The sequence below is a fragment of the Dermacentor albipictus genome, chromosome 2 (genome assembly GCF_038994185.2).
Source record: "Dermacentor albipictus isolate Rhodes 1998 colony chromosome 2, USDA_Dalb.pri_finalv2, whole genome shotgun sequence".
In the NCBI taxonomy this organism is placed as follows: domain Eukaryota; kingdom Metazoa; phylum Arthropoda; class Arachnida; order Ixodida; family Ixodidae; genus Dermacentor; species Dermacentor albipictus.
Window position 1 is genome coordinate 100,368,150 of NC_091822.1, and position 22,492 is coordinate 100,390,641.

At 44.3% G+C, this 22,492-nt stretch overlaps 1 protein-coding gene across 2 annotated transcripts; it reads right to left on the reverse strand.

Moving 5' to 3' along the window:
• Positions 1 to 4,872: 4,872 nt before the first annotated feature.
• Positions 4,873 to 21,895, reverse strand: LOC135915943 (uncharacterized). Of its 2 annotated transcripts, XM_065449131.1 has the most exons (9): positions 21,833 to 21,895; positions 21,639 to 21,696; positions 20,799 to 20,893; positions 19,864 to 19,893; positions 18,222 to 18,260; positions 15,248 to 15,352; positions 7,985 to 8,026; positions 7,821 to 7,874; positions 4,873 to 5,887 (listed from the first exon to the last, which is right to left on the reverse strand). In XM_065449131.1, exons 1-9 carry the CDS (start codon positions 21,878 to 21,880, stop codon positions 5,057 to 5,059), a joined length of 1,302 nt encoding a protein of 433 aa, XP_065305203.1. In that variant the 5' UTR covers positions 21,881 to 21,895; the 3' UTR covers positions 4,873 to 5,056. The 2 variants fall into 2 exon arrangements, with proteins under 2 accessions (XP_065305203.1, XP_065305205.1); XM_065449133.1 differs by lacking the exon at positions 15,248 to 15,352.
• Between the last annotated feature and the right edge of the window lie 597 nt (positions 21,896 to 22,492).

A 22,492-nucleotide genomic window follows, 5' to 3' on the forward strand; every position in this document is an offset into this window, starting at 1 on the left:
ATATATATATATATATATATATATATATATATATATATATATATATATATATATATATATATATATATATATGTTCGTTTCATATGTTCGTTTCATAAACGAACATATTTACTTGCAGAGCAGCCACACAAATGGCTTTAATGTTTGTAATAATCGGCTCCTTCAGCGCCAATAAAGTAAATAAAAAGCGAATATGAAAGTGAACATATATATATATATATATATATATATATATATATATATATATATATATATATATATATATATATATATATATATATATATATATATATATTCACTTTCATATTCGCTTTTTATTTACTTTATTGGCTTGCTTAATTTGCTTTATTGGCTACTTTATTCGCTTTTTATTTACTTTATATATATATATATATATATATATATATATATATATATATATATATATATATATATATATATTTTCACTTTCATATTCGCTTTTTATTTACTTTATTGGCGCTGAAGAAGCCGATTATTACAAACATTAAAGCCATTTGTGTTGCTGCTCTGCAAGTAAATATGTTCGTTTGCGTGTATTTCGGCCATTTATTGAAACTGCCGATTGAACCAAGTACATAGAAAAAAAAAAGACATTTTGTAGACGTTTCTTGAACAGAATTCAAAGCTATTCCACTGTGTGAAGGTGGATCCCCAATGGAGCTATTTATTTATTTATTTATTTATTTATTTATTTATTTATTTATTTATTTATTTATTTATTATACCCTCAAGGTACGGTTGTACATTGCAGAGGGGATATAACAAAACTGTATTGCACAAGTACGCCCTTTTTTACCTTTATTTGTACTGACGTTCATGTCGTCGCCACAGTAATTATTGCTTTATGTTCGCTATGGTAGACGGCGAAAGGCTCTGTGACGACACTGGAGATCTTAGCGAACGTTAGGTAAATGGACGACTGATAGCCCGTCGTGGAGACGTTCGTTTCGGTGTAACATAGAAGGCAAAACTTTCCCACGAGAAACGCCAAGAACAACTTTCCGTCGGGACGACACACATCGGTGTTAAAGTCGCCACAATGACGAAGGAATTGCGGTCCACGGGGAAGATCCACCCAAATGTGTCGTTCATAAATTCTTCAGGGCCCCTCTCTGACGTTCCCAGAAACGTATACGTTGGCGACATCGATTCCGTCTCTAGTCTGAATGGTGACTACACTAGCTTGAACCACCGGAAGCTGCGTTCTTCGGCAACTCCCTCCAGTCTTTCTATCTACGGTGAAGCTGAAGGTACGCAACTCGATGGGAACCCTGTTCGCCAACATCTCGATCCCCCGTCTCTAAGCATCATCAGCTAGGGACTTGGCTTTGATCTTATCCTCACTGCCAGGGATTGTCACATCAAATTTTACCCAAATGCGCACTGCATTACACAGGTCGCCTTCTGTGTACTCGATCTCTCGAATTACACCGACGGCACCGTTCTCGAGTCCGTCCTTGACGTCGATGTTGAACGTGACCATGTAGGGCTTGCTCCGAATGAGGAGTATCGTACGGGGTAAATTGCCCATATCGAAATGCGTGATACCAGCCACCTTGGCCATTGCGCTAACACAATCGTCGTCAGACCTGCATCCGAGGTACACATCAACTGCTTAGACTCGTGTACGTTTCCCACACCCTGTAGGGCAACGTCAGTGTTGAACACATCGACGTCCTTATTTGAGTGGAAGAGTTGCACAGCACCGGGCGCAAAGACCAAGGCTCTATCGCCGGTGACGAACCGACTCTTGATGAGGCGCACCTGTTCCGGTTGGAGGGTCCTCCCGTTCTCTACTTTCTTGAGGATTGCAGAGAACGCAGTGTCCTTTTGACGCACAACATGCAGCAACGGTAAGTAGGAGAGATGATGCCACTTATCCTCCAGGCGGAAGACTTTGAGGCTGCGTGCACGACGAAGTGCCTCGTTATAATGAACCTGAGGCCGTTGTACTTCGCCGCACATTATGGTGTCCAGCCCGCCGAACGGTTCGTCTTACTTGTACGCCATCTTGTCTTAAGAAAGTAACAAAGACACCAAGGACAACATAAGGAAGATTACTCGTGCTTGCTAATTGAAATGAAGAAATGATGAATTAATGGAAATGAAGGTGGGTGAAGAAATAACTTGCCGCAGGTGGGGAACGATCCCGCGTCTTCGCATTACGCGCGCCATGCTCTTACCAATTGAGCCACCGCGGCGCCATTTTCCCATCCGCTACCTGATGTACTATGTTTTACTACCAGAAATAACCCTGGGAGTGTTAGCGAGCGGCACCACTTACATACCTTGGCGGCGAATGTGGAACATCCTTTCTGCTGCAGGCGTCATGAATCCGTGATTCTTTTGGGTGATAAAATTAAATTATGCGGTTTTACGTGCCAAAGCCACGACCTTATGATGAGGCATGCCGTAGTGTGGGACTCCAGAAATTTGGACCACCTGGGTTTCTGAAACGTGCGCCTAAATCTGAGTACACGGGGGTTTTCGCAATTCCCCCATGAAAATCCGCATGCCATGGCAGGGATTCGATCCCACGCCTTTTGGGTGAAGGCAACTGGTCAATAAACCCACTCGTGCTACCTGATGGCATCAATTTTCCCGGATTCGAATCCCTTGTTATACAATGAACGAGAAGAAAGGGGGTTAACAGGGGAGCCCGATTTTTATTAATCACAACATAAGAACCCAACAAAGATACCAAGGACAACATAGGGTAAATTATTGTACTTAATGATTGAATTAAACAAATGGTTAACCGATGGTTGAAAATGGGTGAAAAAAAACTTGCCGCAGGATCCCACGTCTTCGCGTTATCCGTGTGATGCTCTTACCAGACGGGCTGCCGCGGCTCCGTTTTCCCATCCACTTCCTGGGATATTTATGTTTTACTACTAGAAATAAGCCTGGGAGTGTTAGGTAGCGCCACCACCCAAAAACCGTGGCGGCAGATGTTGAGCGTCCTTTGTGCCGCAGACGTCCCGAGTACGGGATCTTTTTGGGTGAAGACAAGTCAATACGCCCAAACATGCTACCGAAAGCATCGATCTTATCAGATGCGAAGCCCTGGTTATCTTTTATTTATGTATTTGAATATACTGTTAGTCACACTTGGGACTATCACAGGAGTGCATTTATATGCAGGAAAAAACTGATTACAATCAACAATAAAATAACATAGCAATGACGTGTAAAAAGACCAGGAATCCAAACCTTCATAAGCAAACACACCGAGTGCGGACGCGGGACACCGTAGACAGCCGCCGACTTTGGTCATCAAAGCAGGCTTTCATAAACATCGCCGAGCATACATTCACACATTCATACAAATAGTACACATCTAGCAGTTAATGACACGGATTAGGGACATAAATCAATAACAGACTAAAGGTGGTCATGAAGTCTGGCTTGTTGACAGGATTGATGCAGCCGTGAGCTTAATGAACTCTTTTAGGGTATCCTGCGAAGTTGTAAATTTATCTAGGGCGTTCCATTCCCGCGTGGCCCGGGGAAATGAAGTAGTCTATCTTGTGAACACAACAGTATTCATTTATCGTGAATTCATGCTTGTGACGCGTATCTCTAGAATGATTAAAACTAATCTAAGTAGCAGGATCCATGTTGTAGCAGGATCCATGTTGTAGCAAATGCGCACGTCATATAACGTCATTAAAGATGACGTTCGGCCATAAGGACAACACGTGGCACCATTATATTCACGTGCTCTCCATTGTACAACAGGTGCAACAACTGGGGAACAGCTCCATATCTCAAATACAATAATTAAGCAAAGAAAATTTCGCACCGAGAAGAGTGGACAGCTAAGCATTATCTGTAAGTACAGTGCTTATCAATTACATGTCGACAACCGGCCCGCATTACGGCCGGCGCTTTCTTGCACCACTGGCTGGGGACACCGAGCCGATTAATTTTGGTGCGTTATGAAATATACAGCCTTTTGGATGCGCTGTGACATGGTTTGGCTGCCTAGTGGTCACCCCGAGCTCACCAATGGTGCCGACCCCCGTCTGACGCGATCATCGAGTTGGAATGGCAGAGCACTCTGCACGTTAATGCATAGCTAGTTAGCGTAGATACCATGCCAATTGAAGAAAAGAGAGAGCGCAATGACTGAACATGGTTAACCGGGCGAGTTGGTATAGATTTACGGTTGTTTGGAAGAACAAATGCACAAAAGGAAGGAGAGCCTGACACAACGAGCGCAGACTGGAACTAAATTTTATGCACACAAAGAATAAATACGTCAGAAAAACATGGAGAAGTAGACACAAAACGGAATGGAAAATCGTAATAGAACACGTCGCGTCCAGAAATGAAATTTCTCTCTAACAGAGATGTCGAAGGTGAACTCACACAAGCGTCACTGTTTTTTTTTTTGATAAAGCTCCAGCCTTTTCTCTATGTTTCGCGAGTCCTGATTGCGATACAGGACAGAAGTGCGCGGTAATTGTTGGTAAACAATTACCAAACAGGACTCCCGAACTAGGAAATAGCTAACGCATTCGATATATCTGTCAGAGGGAGAAATGCCCTGTCCGGATGGCACGTGCACTTAGTGTAATCTTTCCCTTGTCTTCCTTTTCCTCGTTTTTTGTCTTTCTCACGTATTTATTCCTTGCGTAAATAAAATGTAATTGCAGATTATGCTCGTTCTGTCTCGTTCTTCGTCGCGGTGTGTGTTGGCGCTTCCAAACAACCGAGAATGACGAAGCTCGAGTTGCACTGTCACTTCCGCTATAGCTACTATTTTTGATCCCACCGACTGCTTACACGTTTTTTTTCAATCGGAAGAAGGAAATATTTCTTTAAAAGAAAACGGTACAGTGAGAATCAAAGATGGGTATATGAGCGTTAAGAGCCGCGACATCGTAAGATAACCAGTGTGTTGAGCCTTTCAAATTATTCATCGGAAGCCCGACGGAATGCAAAAAAGAAACAAAACAGACACATTCTTAAGCATAAGGGACGGTCCGGTCACATGTAAGGTGCCGGTCTTCCTTCCTTCGGGCTGACGTTAAGGACGATCGTCCTCGGCTCCTGACTGCCGCTGAGTTCGGTCACGGGTCTTTTTAGCTGCTCCTGCCACGGCGCCCATGAGTTCGCCTTCTGGCACATTGGAATGCCGACGGCCAGTGCTCCGTCGCAGCCTGCCTGGTGCGCCAACGTCCGAGCGGTCTTCACCGGAGACGGAACGCTTCGGAGCATGGCTGCCGTGTTTCCTGGCTCTTGCCGACGCGCCAGTGGCTGCGGGGCTTTTCGGAGGCGGACGCTTTTGCCGAACGTTATCATCGGGTGAAAGGATTTTTGGGGAAAATTCAGCTCCACCGTCCGCGGTGTCGGTGGGCTGACGTCGCGAACCGCCTGCTGTCCCTCGCTTCGGGATTGGGGCTGCGCCAGGGGGGGACGTTTGGTCCTCGCGAACGGATTGCCGTCGCGAACCGCCGCCATAGGACATTCGTCGCTGTGCGACACCCCCGGCAGCGGTACCGTCAGCGGCGACAGACTGTCTCCGCGAGCTGACGCTGTGCCTGCGCGGCATTTCCATGGCTCCTGGATCGGTTCGCTCGTCGGCAGCGGCTGAGAGTCGCCGTGGTCTGTCAGCGTAGGACGCCCGCCTTCCTTTCGAATGGACGGCGCCGCGGTTCTCGGCGGTTATGGAATGTCGTCGCACTGGATCGCTGGTCAGATTGAGCGTCTTGCTAGGGCTAAAGGTTCTGCGATCCTCAGTGGCGACGGACGCGTGGAACCCGCTGCCTATCTGCGTGGTAGCGCAGTAGTCGAAAGGCCTGCCCTTGGTAGCCTTGTAGTACAAGTAGAACTCGTAGATCAGGCTCGTGTAGTACAGCTGGAAGAAAAATCGAAAGCGGTGATTTAGGTGAACTTTCTTCGCGCCTACATTTTTTTTATAACGGCATCACACGTTCTTTCGGGTTCCTGATGAACTGCCTAAAGTGTCAATTCAGCACGTAGTGTGTGTTTTATTTGGTAGACGGAAAGTATCAGTGACACCTAATATGACTCCACTTAAGAATTGAAAGGATATCTCGTTTGCTAAAATAGCACAACTGAAATCGTACATAAGTAGTACATCTAGAGCAAACTTAGTTCAGAAAGTTTGTGTTTCTTGTCAACATCAAAAGACTGATTCAATAAACCAATCTTCCGTTTTACCGTTAGTAATGGCGTCTCTCAAAAAATCTATGGTGTTATTCGCCGAGTATATCATCAACTGCAGATAGCACTTATGTGGGATGTGGGGCATTTCGTGTCATGCGCGAATAAACCAAAATTTCAGAAGCACCTCTTCCTGAAAAAGAAAAAGAAAAGACTGTATGGCTTAGACTGAAAAGTCAGAAATAATCAAAGACTGAAATAATCAGAAGTATAAAATGGGCGGGGGTGCTTTAAGCAGCATTCCCAGATCATGAACAGCAGATTGTCATTATCCCTCAAGAGAAAAGTGTTTAACAGCTGTGTCTTACCAGTACTCACGTACGGGGCAGACACCTGGAGGCTTACGAAAGGGTTCTACACAAATTGAGGACGACGCAACGAGCTATGGAAAGAATGATGGGTGTAACGTTAAGGGATAAGAAAAGAGCATATTGGGTAGGGGAACAAACGCGAGTTAATTTCATCTTAGTTGAAATCAAGAAAAAGAAATGAGCATGGGCAGGACATGTAATGAGGAGGGAAGATAACCGATGGTCATTAAGGGTTAGGGACTGGATTCCAAGAGAAGGAAAGCGTAGCAGGGGGCGGCAGAAAGTTAGTTGGGCGGATGAGACTAAGAAGGTTGCGGGGACAACATGGCCACTATTAGTACATGACCGGGGTAGTTGGAGAAGCATAGGAGAGGCCTTTGCCCTGCAGTGGGCGTAACCAGGCTGCTGCTGCTGCTGCTGCTGCTGCTGCTGATGATGATGATGATGAGCTAAAATGTAAGGTTATGTATTGAGGAGCATAATTTCAATACTTAGGGTGTTCGTCAATTTAGAACAGACATCTAGCTCCTTTACTGACAGCGCTAGCAGGGTTTAGAACATGAAATTTTGTACTAGCTGATTGTCTTTATTTTCTAGTTCAGAACCAAGAGAGGCACAAGTGCTTTTTTCGCCATGTTCCACGGAGCTTATTTTATGCCTCACTGTGTGCACTTTGTATTTCCACTGCCGTGTCCCTAGCACTGGCTAGTCAAGATATCTGAGACAACTCTGCTTTACCTTATTGGAACAATCATGAGGAAAAAGGCTTTAATAATTTGCAAACTTTATACGGAACTCTCAGATGCATACTTGAAAACACGTGGCCTCCACACTGCTGAGAAGAGGGAATACGATTATTTGTGAATCTAAGATACTTGCTGTCATACTATGAATGAATGGTTAATGTTTGCTCAAGCACACCTAGATTCGCAAATTAAATGCAATACATACTCGCTATGGTAATAAACTTTTCAGTAAAAAAATGCATCAAAATCAAAATAATCTGACAAGAGAGAATGTTGCCCTCTTTCTTCACATAGGATTGTCATGAAAGTGTTAGCTTTCTATCGATAAAACAATTTGTTCCGTCTCTGCACAATTATGCCAGCGATATCAGAATAAACAGCTGTAATTGCTTGAGTGTGACGGATAAACAACGAAACAGTCTAGAACATGCGCACGACTGTCCAATAATAATTAATTTCAAGTTCGCGGGCATAGATTTTCTACCGCAGCCTTCAGCAGATCTACTTATGTTTCATAATGCGCGCAAATTATAACAGTCGCGCTTACCTTCCAAAACGCAAGGAAGATGATCAGCGGTGCCCAAAACGCCACAATCTTCACCTGTTTGTTAAAGCATTGGCAATCTCTCTTTAGAAAGGGCTCTCAGCCAGTGTGTACGACGCACTGTTTTTTCACGCAACGAACAATTCACTAATGCATGCAGTACTTGCCTTCTCTCTCGCCGATAGCTCGTTTGCATTCACGTGGGTGTACTAGAAACAACGCAAGCAAGAACGATAATGTGAGTGAGAATATCGCACACGCGTATGAATACTGAAACTTTATCACTGGTGACGTACTCGTAGCTCAGGGAGCTCGACCATTGATAATACCTAGCTCAATGTCATATGATACATATATCATGCACCTCCACTGAAGGGGTCTCCGAAGTTTGAAATTAGCAAAATTTCATTTTTATCGCAGCGAACTTGTTCAACTGAGAATCAGAATTTGCGCTGCGAACACCGCCATAAGCCACTCTCATTCCCTGCTTACTCTCTGCAAGGCGACGAAGCTTATTTTTTATGTTTTCCGTGCATCGAATACTAGATATAATGATAGATAATATAATATAATATAATAATATAATAATATAATAGATATAATGAAGCAAGCGTAATTGCACTTGAAAAGCCCGTGGAGATCCGTGCATGTAAAACGTCGTTTTAACGAAGTGAAATTGTCCTTACAATGGATATAACGAACTATGTTCCTCTCCGAAAACCAAACAATACCCGACCCTTCCGCGCCGAGTTCATAATTTTCCACGGGGTTCGGCATTCGTTCGCCATGGCAGTTCAGAACTCCCGCGACCACGCGTCGAATACGCTGTGAGAAACACTGGTGTTTCGCAACCTGGCGCAATCTGCGGGGTCACACGCAAGCCTGCGCGAGTCGCGCCATACTGGGCGTCTGCGCGCGGCGGTCCGAAAGATTAGTGCACTGACTTCTCTCTTTGAGAACAGCGCGCAGCGTAGGCAGCTGGGTCTGGCCTCCAAGATTTCCCCGGCGAAATATCCGGGGGATGTCCAGGCTATGCATTCACTTCTCCCTCTCCCTGCGCCGTGCCGCGCGGCCCGACAGCTGGGCGTGGCCTCCGAGATTGCATTGGCACCGGTGCACTCTCGGAGACCACGAGCTGAAGTTAGCGTGCTTCGTCGATCACACAGCGCAGCGCTGTGTTATGGGCCACGTGCTACTCGACTTCCACGAGCTAAGCGGAAAGGAGACGCGAAAGACTGCCACAATAGAACAGAAGGTATCTATCTAAAGGCTCTCGCGTCAGGCGCTAAGGAGTCTCGTGTTTCACACTCCGAAGATTGTTATGTATTTAATTCAAATTTCATCTGATGCGTCACCGTGTAGCGGTTGCGCGAGCCTCAAAACTGTCTTCTTATTTCCGTGTTTACAATTGTGCACCCCATCGCGAATATATTGCAGTAAGTGGCAATAATGGATATAACGAATTAATTTTGGTTACTACTTCAACTTTGTTATAAGGAGGTTCTAATGTATAGGCAAAAGAAAAGCGTCATATCGAGGAAAATAAACCCTTCCTCTAGCTATTATGAAAGGCTCTATACACCGCAAGTTTGAGGTATACAAGGACGAATCGCAAAGCCGTTGCCCTGATTATTTTTTCTCTTGGAAATTAGTGCTGTAATTGTGGCGTAAACATATCTCATGGACCGACCCGGCGTCATCTGTCGGTAGCTCCGTAGCATGGCGCTGCGGTCAGTTGTTGAAGATGGCGCTTCGGCTTGACACGTCCACGGCGTACGTGCAACGGAGTGTGATTCGTTTTCTATGGAGCAAAGGACGAATGTCCATCTAAATGCTCACATATGGTGAAACTCACGTATGGTGAAAAGTGCCTCACTTTGATAAGTGTGAGGTGGTGCTCTTGTGAGTTCGCAAAAAGACGTGAATACTTGCATAACAATGAGCGTTCGGAGAGACCGCTTGCGTTGCCGCACACGTGCGTGCAATAAGCTCCAGCCATTTCATTGGGACAGTCTGGACCACCCACCATACAGTCCGGACCTCGCCCCTAGTGATTTACACATTTTCGGCCAGCTCAAGAAGTTCCTGGCAGGATAGCGATTCACGTGCAACGATGAAGCCAAGACAGCAGTCCAACTGGGCTTCCAGAGCCCACCGGACGAATTCTACCAAAAAGGTATTTCAAATTTACTGTTGCGATGGGACAAATGTCTAAACCGGTGTGGGCACTATGTGGAAAAATAGTGTAAGGTATGTATAATAGTACATACATTTGTAATTACCTTCATGTACCTTATTTTGGCTAATAAGAAATAAGGACAAAAACTTTCCGATTGGCCCTCGTATCTCGCGCACATGTCATATTTCTATTGCCGTGCAAAACTGCAGAACACATTTCGTCTGTAAGCGGCGAAACTGCTTCCAATATACTGTCGCACACCAGTCGTCATGGTGGCAAGTGATGTTAAATTGCGGTCAGTGTTACAAAATTAAGCGTGCAAATCCTAAACAGGTGAATCGCGTTATCATAGGAGATGTCTATACGCTGTAAAGGAAAAAAAAAACTTTTCCATCTCAGCTCGAACATTGACTAGAAGTGGTCAAAAAGAGGAGAAAACTAGAAGCTAAGCACGGACTCAAATACAGACGTCACCGTTAATGAGCACCTGGATGAATAACCAAACAACGGAGCGTGCTGATATTTTGACAACTTGGTAGACTTAAAGAGCATGCATGCTTATACCAGTCGACATTCTACTCGACAAATTGCCAGCCCTATTAACTAAGTAGTTATCTGCAGAAATGCTTCAGGACTCCCATTGGCTCGCAACATGCACCCCCAACACCACACGGGGAGGCGTAAAGCCAGGGCACAACACATGAGCAAAAGTTACTCCAATGACAAGGAGGCGGTCTTCACCGACGCAGCCCGTTATCGAGACAGGAAGAGTTTCGTGGTGGCAGTTACTAGGTACCGAGGCAACCACCTCACGAGCGTCACCGTGAACACGGCATATGCTGAAGCGGCAGAGGAAACGGCCATAGCACTGGCCCTCACAAACGAAAGCTACATACGTCATCCGTGATTCGCAAACGGCAATTCGCAATTTTGCAAATGGGCACATTTCGCAAGAGGCATATCACATATTTCAGCGACACTTCATACACCAGGGAGAGGCCTGCTTGGATAACCGAAGGCATTTGTGATGGATCCCGGCACACACTGGATTGAGCACCCCCAACGAAGCGGCTCACCGCGTGGCTCGAGGCCTAACTCACCGAGCCTCATCGGAGGATGAGCCCCCGCGGGGTACTGCTAACGTCTGGGCGTGGGTGAATCGTATGACCAGGTTACAAAGAGGCGTATACCCATTCCCTCACGCTAGGTTAGACAGGACACAAGCAGTTCACTTCAAACAATTACAAACGGATTCTTAAAGAAACCCCAGACTCATGCATGCCATGTATCCAGACATGTACACTACAAACAGATATCGCGCCCCCAAGGTCTTGCTATTATACTGCCTGATGTCTTACCTAGGTTAAAAAAAAAAACATTATGAACTCCCGCAACCAAATTTTGTGATGCGCTATGACGAACTGTGCTTTTGTGCGCCTGCGTTTGTTGTCGTTTGCCTACTTTTATTCCACCAGTCCTCCAATCACCTCTAACTAATCCCTATTGCGGACATGTTTATTTTTCCACTGCTTTCACTGAACCCAAGGGCTTCAAGGAGGCCACGGGGTAGATGGGTAGATGTCTTCACATTCTAATAAAACATGTTTCATAGTTTCCCTAGCTTTACGCAGCAAACACATGCTTCTTCTAATTTCTGTTATCTCGCTTTATAGGTGCGTGTTCTAAGGCATCCGGATCTCGCTTCGAAAAGTAATGACCTTCCCTTTGACTTATCATAATTTGTTTCTTTCCTCATTTCGTTTTTTCCCTCTTAAGTAGTTACTCATGACAGGTATCTTTTCCAGTGCCGCCACCCATGAAATTATTTCGGCCTCTCTGACTTTCCGCTCGACGTTCTTTGTTGCTGTGTTGCCCACCCTATAGGTCGTATACGTGCTGGTAAGCTTCCTAGTTCTTTTCCTCCACTATGAATCATTGTTTTTCCTGTACAGATACCTCAACACTCTTCCAGCCCATTTTCCTTCTTCCGAATTCCTCAGTTCTTCATACCTAATTTTACTGCGAGCTTCCCTCGCATCGAAACTAGTCCAGCCCAAAACACTATGCACAGCTTCATTTGTAGTCTTTCCGTGAGCGCCCAATGCGAGGCGACCCACAGACCTTTGGTTCACATCGCGTCCTGATTGTACCCCTGATTTAAAGCAAACAACCACATTTCCAAATGTAAGTCCTGGAACCATTACACCTTTTCGCATGCCTCGGAGCACCTCGTACCTATTGTATCCCCATAGCGCTCTGTACTTCCTTATGGCTGCATTTGTTTTCCCCTTTTTTGATATTCTTTTTTTCCTGTGTTTACATATATCTATTGCCTTCATTTATTCATATACCAAGGTATTTATATTCTGTTACCCGCGGTATTTCCTTGCCCTGTATTGCCACGGTCTGTTCATTGTTTTCATTGAATACCATAACACCTGATTTTCTAACACTAAATCTCAAACCTCAATTGTTACCTTCCTGTCCACAGATATTAGCCAGACGTTGCAAATCGCTTTGCTCGTAAGCTAGTAACACAGTATCGTCCGCATAAAATAAACCTGGAATCTGTTGCTCTATTACTGCACCCGCCTGTTTGTATGAGAGAATAAAACCGATATTACTTCTTTCTAGCACCCTCTCCTTCCTCACCATGTACATCATAAACAGCAGTGGGGATAAAGGTCACCCCTGCCACAGTCCCTTGTTGATATGAAGTTTCTCCTCTTCCCTTGCCATTGAACGCAAACGGTATTTTCGAGGTAAATCTCTCTCAAAATCTGTAGACAATTGCCGCTTAAGCCTTCCCCTTGTAGAATATCCCACAAAATGTTGCCGTTTACGTTGTCATAGGCTCCTGTAATGTCTAAAAAGGCCACATATAACGGTCTGCTTTCTACTTTTGATATTTCAATACATTGAGTAAGAACAAATAAGTTATCTAAACGCCTACCTATTCTGAAGATATTCTGTTCTCCCAAAATGTCATTATTCTCCGCCCATGGTTGAAGCTTTAATTTGGTTGCCTGCATAATGGGACTGCATTTCGCAGCGCTCTTCATGACGGCGCCGACCGAGCTGCAGCCATCTGCAACAGACCCGAACATAATGCGGCCGCGAGCCAGCAACGTTTTCCCGAGCGTTCGGGGGAGAGTGTCAGCATCTCTCTATATAGTTCTTACACCGTGCAGTGAAGTGAGCGCGAGACCGAAAGTGGAGGAGGAGGGTGTGGCGAACGCGTACGTAGAAATGCGTAACGCCGCACAAGATGGCTTCTGCGGCGACGACAGCTAGGATATGGTGCTAGATTAGCGCGACGTCGTCTGTTAACCGATGGTGCCATCGATGAGGCATGTGGCTAGCGCGTCCACTGATGCCATATATGGAAAGAAAGCGCTGCATGAGCGAAGGTCCGCCTGCGGCGGCTGCTGTGAATTGCGCCCTCGCGTCATCCATGCGCTGGTTCTCGCGATTTCCTGATTAGCGAGACAGTCACGCCACACTTCGCTCCGTTTGCAATGTGGCGCACGAGACAGATTGGTCGCGCCAGCTGCGTTACTCACACCATTCTCTTCCTAACATAAACAGTTTACCTTATCATAAATCATAACAATGAAAACACGTATAGGGCTGCGCTCCAAGTTCGCATTAGAGATTATCGTAATCGTCAGCAAACATTTTATTGCTGGTAAATATTTTTTTAATTTCCGCTACCATTTTTCTCTTGGCTATATCCATGCTGACTCACTAACGCTCTTATTAAACCTAAACTCAATTGTTTTTGCAGGGAGGGTGTTTCTGCGGGTGCTCGAAGGATTGATGCCATCTAATCTATTACAATGTGCTGAGTCGTTTCTGGATGTTTTCTGCCACAGACACGGGTTTTTAAACTGTGGCAAGTACAGTGAAGCGTCGTCGTAAAGAATTATTTGGGGCCTCCGTAATCATCCGTTATACAGGTCACCTTCGTTGTACAGGTCGCGCACCACACACCTCACAATAGAACCGGGACAGAATTATTCTTTATTCGTACAGGTCATCTTGTTTTAGAGATACTCCACTGTATTTGCTCGTCTGCACTTCTCCATAAATGAAAAATACAGACAAATAAGCTGAGGTATTAGAATTATTTCTCGAAAATGTCCGAGATGTCACTATAACTGAGGACAAAGTTTCAACTAGCAATACAATGAGGTTAGTTTAGGACGCAATGTGAGACCCGACTGGAACATTCCGTCACAATCCGCATAAAGTTACACTGCTCTGTTTTAAATAAGTCGCTACGACTCAGCTGCAGCTATTAAAAAGTTTATTACATTGCATTTCAGCCTTCACCAAAATGCCATTTGTCCACGTCTATTCGATTTTCTATAGGAGTGACTGAATGACATCACCCATAGCACGACTGCGGGTTCTAAAAACATGTCATTATTTTCTCCGATTCCGTGCCGTCCACTCTCCCACCTTACGCTATAGTTTTTATACAGCGTAGTGTTGCCCTGCCTTTAGCTGGCACGCGAAGCTGATGTTCACTGCAAGCTGCAAAAAAAGTTGCGTTCATGCGATGTCCAAAGTTTTCACGATCCAAGGTATCGTTATCGGGGGCATCTTACCAGGCTTCATGGCGAAAAGCCTTTGATAGGATGGATATGTCGCGTTCCGGATGGGCCGGCGGTTTGCCTAGGGTACTGTTAACGAGCGACATTTTCGTAACTAAGTTTCTGGCCTGGCTTCCACATTTTGTGCAAAAAGAACATCACAGCACTGTACGTCTGTATGATGGTGTCTTACTGACAAATGGTGGCAAAGAGATGTGATGACCTTTCCTCGCTCGTTGCCGGTAATATGAATTAAGCTAGAGGAATGCGCCCCCTTCAGTAACGGCTTTCCCTGAAACTTAGTCATTTTTTGGCACAATACAAACGCACGCAAGTTTCTGGTGGGAAATGCTAAAAGTTTACGTTGACTTATTTTTTCACCATTTGACTTCCTTCTGGTGCTACTCATATATACATTTCAATGCTACGTATGGGCGGCTCCTCGAACCTTAAATGGGCAGGAGAGTAGTTGAATACCATAACGGTACTCGTGTTCATCTTGCTTCATTGTGTATTTTACGATGAGGTTAGCTAAGATTTTGATGAATAATTGATATATGCCCGATTGTCCGAAAATCTCGGAAGCGATCGTCGAAAGATTTTGCCATCGTTTCGGTGTCGCAGCGACGCCACGAAGGCATGGAAATACTCACCCATTTGGGCGGGTACATCAGGCCTGTCAAGTTGCCAAACGCGCAGATATGCACCGCAATAGCGTTCCATGCAACGAAGAAGCCGAGAACTCGAGTCATTTGTTTCTGCACGCGGACGAGAGAAAGTGAATAGTATTTGACTAAATGTTGCCGAGTACTTGAGAAACGCACGCACTCACGGAAGCTGGGGCTGCTAAGCAGGTCGCAGCCTTCATTGTTTTTGCATTCTCTGCATTCTTTGATGACTAGAGCCGGGTGTTTTCATTCCTTGCGTAATTAGGGTTTTTTGAACAATGAAATAATAATTTTAATTTGACGAGAGGTGTTTACGAATAAAATTAGGATCACTTTGCAAAGGTTCGCTTCTTCACTGTTTCCATAACAGTAGATGTAGACCAAGCCATATATGCAGAAGATGCTATAGCGTGGCTGTGCTCCTCAATAATTTGTACTTTGAATCATGATGCACGGAAACGATCTTGCGGAAACGGCATCGATGAAGTTTCGCTGCTCGACTTCTACAGGCCTGAATACTACAATATGGCAAAATTACATACGAGTTAAGGAATGCGTAAAAATAAACGTTATTTTTGTCCAGTATATCTACTTTGACAATGGTTGCGCTAAATCTATGTAACCTGCGTAACGCTACGCTAATATAATAAATAGTAAGAACGAAGAATTTTTACTACAGGAATCCACTCTTTTGGTTTATGTTTCATATAACGAGGCCACGGACATCCAGTTTAACTTCGCATGTCACACTGGTTGTAAAGTCTGGTGGTTGCGCTTCTTTAGTTATTTTGATGCATGCTATCAATGTTCTGTTTTATTCTCGACACCCTAGCGGTCCTATTACAATCGCGCTACGTGCACGTTGTACTTTAACGACTTAGGTTGGGCCATTTTCAGCCACGTAAACCTCGTCATTTGAGCATCGCGTGTTCAACAAACACAGTCACAGGGTGCTCACATATTTTCTTTCGACCAACATTTTACACGAGAAAGCAACATTTCTCCACATATTGGAACTGAGCTTACTCTTTAGGTGCACGCCCTTGTTTTGGCATAAAAATAAAATGATGTTAACAGGGTCAATGTCCAGAAGGTGGCGCGAAACCACGAACTTAGATAAGCTTAAAAAGTAAATGCATTTTTTATGCATCCGTACTTTACACCTTGCGTACAAATCATTGAAAAAAATGCAATATATTTATTGTACAGCTAGCCCACAACCCAACTAAGTAATGACAAGCCCTAAACAATAGGCGCTATTGGGAATTTTTAATGTTCCTTGCAGGAAGAAATTCCTCTGGAAATCTATTTCGTTGCATAGGCTGTTTCAAGATAACCGGGTAGAGAAGTATTTTTGACTCTCTTGTACTTTATATTTTTCTTTCGGTTGGATGTAGATTCTGAAAAGCTTGCAGCACATAAAAAAAAATTGATGAATTTGGTGCAGACGTTAGAACGGACGCTTTCTAATACTCCAAAATATTGCCCAGGATTTTATTCTGTTATCAAATACCTGCTGTAAGCAAAGTTAGCGTGCATTTTGTTATCAATACGAAACGAAGCAAAAAACGGTGAAGCATAAGTGGCTGTGCTCGGCGCCCCGCTGCCTCTCTATCGGGTAGTGGTGCCGCACAAGCGTCCGGTTTAGTTAATGCTTTCGTTTCTTGCATGAGTTATTAAGCATCATCAGCACTACGGAAGGAACAATTCTTCAAATAAGAAATGCGATGGTTTTTCTACCTCTGATTGCGGTGACTGAATGAGTAAGGCATGTAAGACTGGATGGGTGAGTGCACCAAAAGTTAGGCGCACTGTTAAGAATTGTAGGTGGTACAAGAAAAAAGAAATTTACAATGCGGCTGACAGATGTATATGGAGGAGCACACTGTGGTATAAAAATTAAGCTCGCGCACTGATCGACTGACCGCTTCTTACAAGCCACAAAAGCGTGCCGCCAACGACACCCCTGAGTGCTCCCTAAACTCTCGCTCCGCAACACCTTCCTGTGCTCTTCTTTTTCTTAGAAGAGCCTGTTGCTGGGCCAGTTGGTACGTACTTCCAGAAACGATGGAACACAATCTTCAAGACGCAAACACTGTCTACTTCTCTGCTGGTGTTTGGGTCTTAAAGGCTGGCTTCCGTCGTTTCTTTTTCTGGTTTTTCATTTTTGTTCACTATTGGTCTTTTTTATCTTTTTTTCATTTTTATTTTCCTTCCACCTGTCCACTCTCCCGCTCTTGTCCCCTCGTCTTAGAAACCACCCTTACCAGATGTCAGTCTAGAGCTTTCACTTTCTTTGCAGTCTCTCCCTTTACAACCAGCCGCCACTGACAACAACCGCAGGTGACGTCACTCTACTAAGCCGTTATAGCTACTATGCCGAGGATGACGAAGCCGCCTTTGACGAAGCTAGGTCCTCCTATCGAAACGTTGGCCAGCCTTCATGAGGCACCTTGTCCCTGTTTATAACGCTTATACCACGTGGTGGTAAAAAAGGTATCTTGCCCTCCATCGCCTAATGTAGGTAATAGTTCATATGTAGTGCTTTAGGAATTTGAATCAGTTCCATTAGCCAACCAACCATCAATAATACATTAGTCTATCCATCAATCAAAGTCGCGCGCGTTCATAATTGCATGCATAACATTCTATGCAAGAAAAGGGGCGATCATTGTTAACCTTTGAAATTATACTGGCAATGCGTTGCACATTATTTCTTACGCCGTGCCTTCAAGATATTCATCACGCTTTGTGCCTGAATTGCTCTAACGAAACCAACAAGAGTGACGCCCACTGGTAATGTTAATCAGTGGTTCATGTTATGCACCTAATTTAGAGTGTATTTGGGAACCAAGGTATGATTTTTTTAGATATGAAGGCAGCAGGTGGAATGGCCGTTTCATTTCCGCCCAAGCAGGCGACACCAGACACGTTGGGGTCCGAGTCAGTTTATACTCACGTTGGTCAAACTTCCTCGAATTGTTTCCGTGGTTCGCACCTGAAAGCGAAAGTGCATCACGCGTTGTGTCGTAAAACGTTTTCAAAAAGAAGTTTGATATGCTGTCATGCCTACATTGCTTTATTGTTTTTGTCGGTCAAGCTTTTTCACTCGATTATGGCTGTTATCGAGCTATTGCTCGGCGGCAGAAGTGCCCCTCGTATTCCAATTTACTGAACGTAGTTAGCGAATTTATATTGAAATAACCTTGTTGACGAGATTACGCGCGCGGCGAACGCTGTTTTAAAGTGCACAGAAATCTTTTACGTCCTGCCCGAGCGTGCGCCAAACTTACTCCCGTACCAGCTTCCGTGGAAACACCTGTTGTCGAGGGCAGCGCTATGTGTGGGAATTATGAACTTTAGCTGTGCGCTAACGTCACCCGCGTCTTCTGCCACTGGATGCTTTTCTAGTTCATTATCCTACGAAGAGCGTACGACCCAGTGACATGGATTGATATCCGTCCGTCGCTCATGGCTGATATCAGTTGCCATGATATTGCGGCAGACACAGAAGGGGGTCGCCACGGCTGCCGAAGAGCGCGTTGAGTGAGAAAAAGAAGCTTATAAAAATCCTTGCGCCGAGCAAGAAAAGGGGCACGCTAGAGAACAAGAAGAAGAAAATATTTGCGACCTCGCTTTTCTCTTGGTAGCCGCTAACGCACTGGAATCATGGTGGAGCGGCCACTTGGTACGCGCTCGCGTGGTCCGCAAACTTTTGATGTCCACTGTATATTGTCAGTATAAAGAGTGGACAGACTTGACTCGTCAGTTTCAATTTCGACCACCGCGCTCGCCGCTATCGCGATGGTTTGAGTGTTGCTTGTCTTTAGGGAGAAAAGCTTAACCAACTATATATATATATATATATATATATATATATATATATATATATATATATATATATATATATTGTTGGTTAAGCTTTTCTCGCTAAAGACAAGCAACAATATATATATATATATATATATATATATATATATATATATATATATATATATATATATATGTGTGTGTATGTATGTATGTATATATTGTGAGCTCACAGTTCTGGCAGTGTTTTATCCTTCATCATCAATAATGTACGACAATATTTTTCTACGGCGAATGAATGTACCATATATGTCACGTGAAGCATTCAGCCGTAGCCTCTGTACGAGCCGTGAGCTCTATAAAGGTAACGTGGATCCTGTCTTGCGAAGAAACTTAGGGGTTTATATGTAACGCACCGCAAGACTTGGATCAAAAGCCTTGATAGAAAACTGCAACGTATTGAAAAAAAATGTCCTGAAAGCAACCGACCATGTGAAACAAAGAAGGAAAGAAACATACAAACGAAGGAACGAGCGAACAAGAAACCTTCATTTCGATAATGGGCATCACCCACGTGCTCCTAGAACGTTACATGTGCAGCTGTAGCAGCCGCGGTAGCAAAGTGGCTATGACTTTGCGCTGATTAGGACCAGTTCACTGGTTCGATTGCGCTCTCCCACGAACTCAGGATGCTAAGGAATGTTGTCAAATATGGAATAAAAAAAAAACGTAAACCAGATCGTAAAGAAACGTAATTTTGGGTAGATGTAAAAATTATGTGATGTACTTACAGAGCGCACGTCCATTCCAGCTCCGTTTTCCTGAAAGTGGAAAAAAGAAGTTATAGGCATTCAGAAATAAAGACGAAATAAAAAAAAAAGTTGGCTCCATTGTAATCCCCTGCAGAAGAAATTATTCGATTGGATTAGTGTGTATTCGCGTCCGACTGAGCGCACACGAGCACATTGCTCAAAGCTGTTTAATATTTTCTGAAATGTTGCCAAAACAGGCACGCATTTGCTACAGCATAAGAAAAAACTCTCGTACCATTGTTTCAAAAAAATGTCAAACCTGTATTGAGATACAATTTCGCATGTTAAAAAAAGAAGGTATGAACATGTCAGTTTTTATATAGGGTAATGGTAAAAGTGCGTTATATTTTGCTTGCTGGATATCCCTCGTTGGATAAGACACTGCACAAATAATACTATAAATAATTAAATATAAAGTGCATAATTGAAATGGGTAAAGGGGGATTGACGTCAAATTTACGAGCCTTGAGACGGCAGCAGCATATGATACAGACGAACAGGTATAAAACTCGACTGGAGCCAATCATCGTCGCTCCTTTGCAGTTTCCAAGAATGTTCGCGCGCGCCTTTTTTGTCATCACTGCCACTGGCTGATATCCTCCCTGAACGATCAAAATTGTATACATGCTTGGGGCTTTGCGCACTATATTACTGCGTTGCTGCAATAGCGTTACTGTCATTAACGCTTATCTTGAGCCTTCCTTTCTGTCCTCGTCTTGTTACCCGGTTTAGCATGGCTCAAGTTTAATTAATCGAACTTTGGTGGCTTCTTTTTTTCTTTTCTTTCTTTCATGGTAGCAGACAGCCATGCGTATCAGCGCAGATACCCGCTGTAGGTGCTCTTTCATGCTTCAAGCAACGGCATTGTCCAATACCGCTCCGTAAGCTATGGCATTGTGAAAAGCGGGGTGTACTTCTTGCCAGAGCAGGAACATGATGATCACGTCACTGAGGATGTTTGCGAAGGACTCGGCTCCGAGACAGACGTCTAGTTTGAGTCCCATGTTCTCTGCGGAAAAAGCAAAACAAAGAAAAAGAACAGCTCTCAGCTTCTACACAAGCTTCCAAAGAGCTTACTTGTGATGATCTGTCTGCACGCAATGCTCAAACATATAAAAAGCACGCTAGACGAGAGCGCACGAAACTCAAAAGAGACCAGGTTGTCCAGTGCGAAGCGTAGCCAACCAGCTGCAAAGGCGTTATGTAACTTAGTACACAAATTTAGGGACGGCGTTTTGAACGCACTGGGCCACATAGGGCCGAAACACAGGATTATTGAAAATGGACCTAGAAATTGCATGTCTCAACTCCTCCGTTTCAACCTGCGTCTCATAGGTCATTGGCGGCCCGGGGAACCTGGAGCTGCACTCATACTTCGTTGAAATTACAAGGAAGTCTCGTGGCCTTGCTACTGCCAGCCGAGGCGCGCCGACAATGTAGTACTGTCGTTAATACGACGGATATGTAGTAATGTACCGGATGATATCGTAAGCTAGCAGTCTTATGCTAACAGCATAACTGGAAGCCGTGTCTACTCGTATAACGATGCCTGCATGTTGAACGTGCATGAGAGAAAGCGTCTACCCTCTCCAAAAAAAGAGAAAGTTCACGGGCTGAAGCTGGCTCCACCTTTTTGTAATTGAAGTAACCAGTGGACGTTAAAGTAAGTTGTTTTTTGCTGAACCGTAGATACAGGCGCTTTATGCCGGCACTCGCGGCAAAGGTGATATTCTCGCGGTCTCTATATCACTTACCTGAGCCCGTTCTATGGAACCCATACGAGAAGCGGAGTAGGCCTATGATGTTCTGTACCTGCGTCGACAGACAGACGTTTCCGCTGAACGGAAAGCGTGCTAAATAATCTGCTAACGTTTCTAGAGAAGTGACTCGGACAACGTCAGGCGTCCCGATAAGACATGAATGGCAATACGTATCCTTCCTTACTTACGGTATGTATGCCGATGATAAAAATCGCTTCCGTCCTCGATGAGATCATTTCTTCTTCTTTCTCTTCTTTCTCTTCTTGCTCACCTTGAAATGTGATGATCATAGTGATGGACAATGTGCGTACGCGCGTGACGTAGGCAAAAACAGCATCCGTGAAGCATTTATAGATTATAAGTTTTTTTTCCCCCGAAGACGGTGAAAAACACAAGACAAACAAACAATATCATTGGACTTTGGGTGCGTACTACACTCGGTAGCATCTGCATATAAACTTCACCCCGTTGTTATTCTGGAGAGGCAAGCCTTGATAAAATGTTTAGTACTAGCCAAATATGTAGAAAATGAAGTTTTATATCTGGAAGCTAGAATGCCTTCTCTTGTAACGCGGTTTGGGTTATTACCTCTACAATCATTTTTAAGGATATATTAATCTCCAATAAGGCGATCACAAACAGTTTTCATCTCCCAGACAAATTTGGTTTTTGGCCTGGCTTGCCGTGATCCCAAACACCTCAAAATATTTTATACAAACTCTCCTGAATAAGAAACATCCAAATTCGCGCAGTCAGTTCTGTTTGTTGCAACACTAATTTAATTAATGTTCACTTCGATCCTAATGAGCAACAAAATGGCCTCGGACATACCCCGGACCACATTGCCC

Coding starts and splice junctions, on each gene's coding strand:
- LOC135915943 (XM_065449131.1), bottom strand. CDS start 21,880: ATGATCTCATCGAGGACGGAAGCGATTTTTATCATCGGCATACATACC. Junction 21,697..21,832: donor TTATCATCGGCATACATACC/GTAAGTAAGGAA, acceptor CTGTCGACGCAG/GTACAGAACATCATAGGCCT. Junction 19,894..20,798: donor TGTTCCTGCTCTGGCAAGAA/GTACACCCCGCT, acceptor TTCCACTTTCAG/GAAAACGGAGCTGGAATGGA.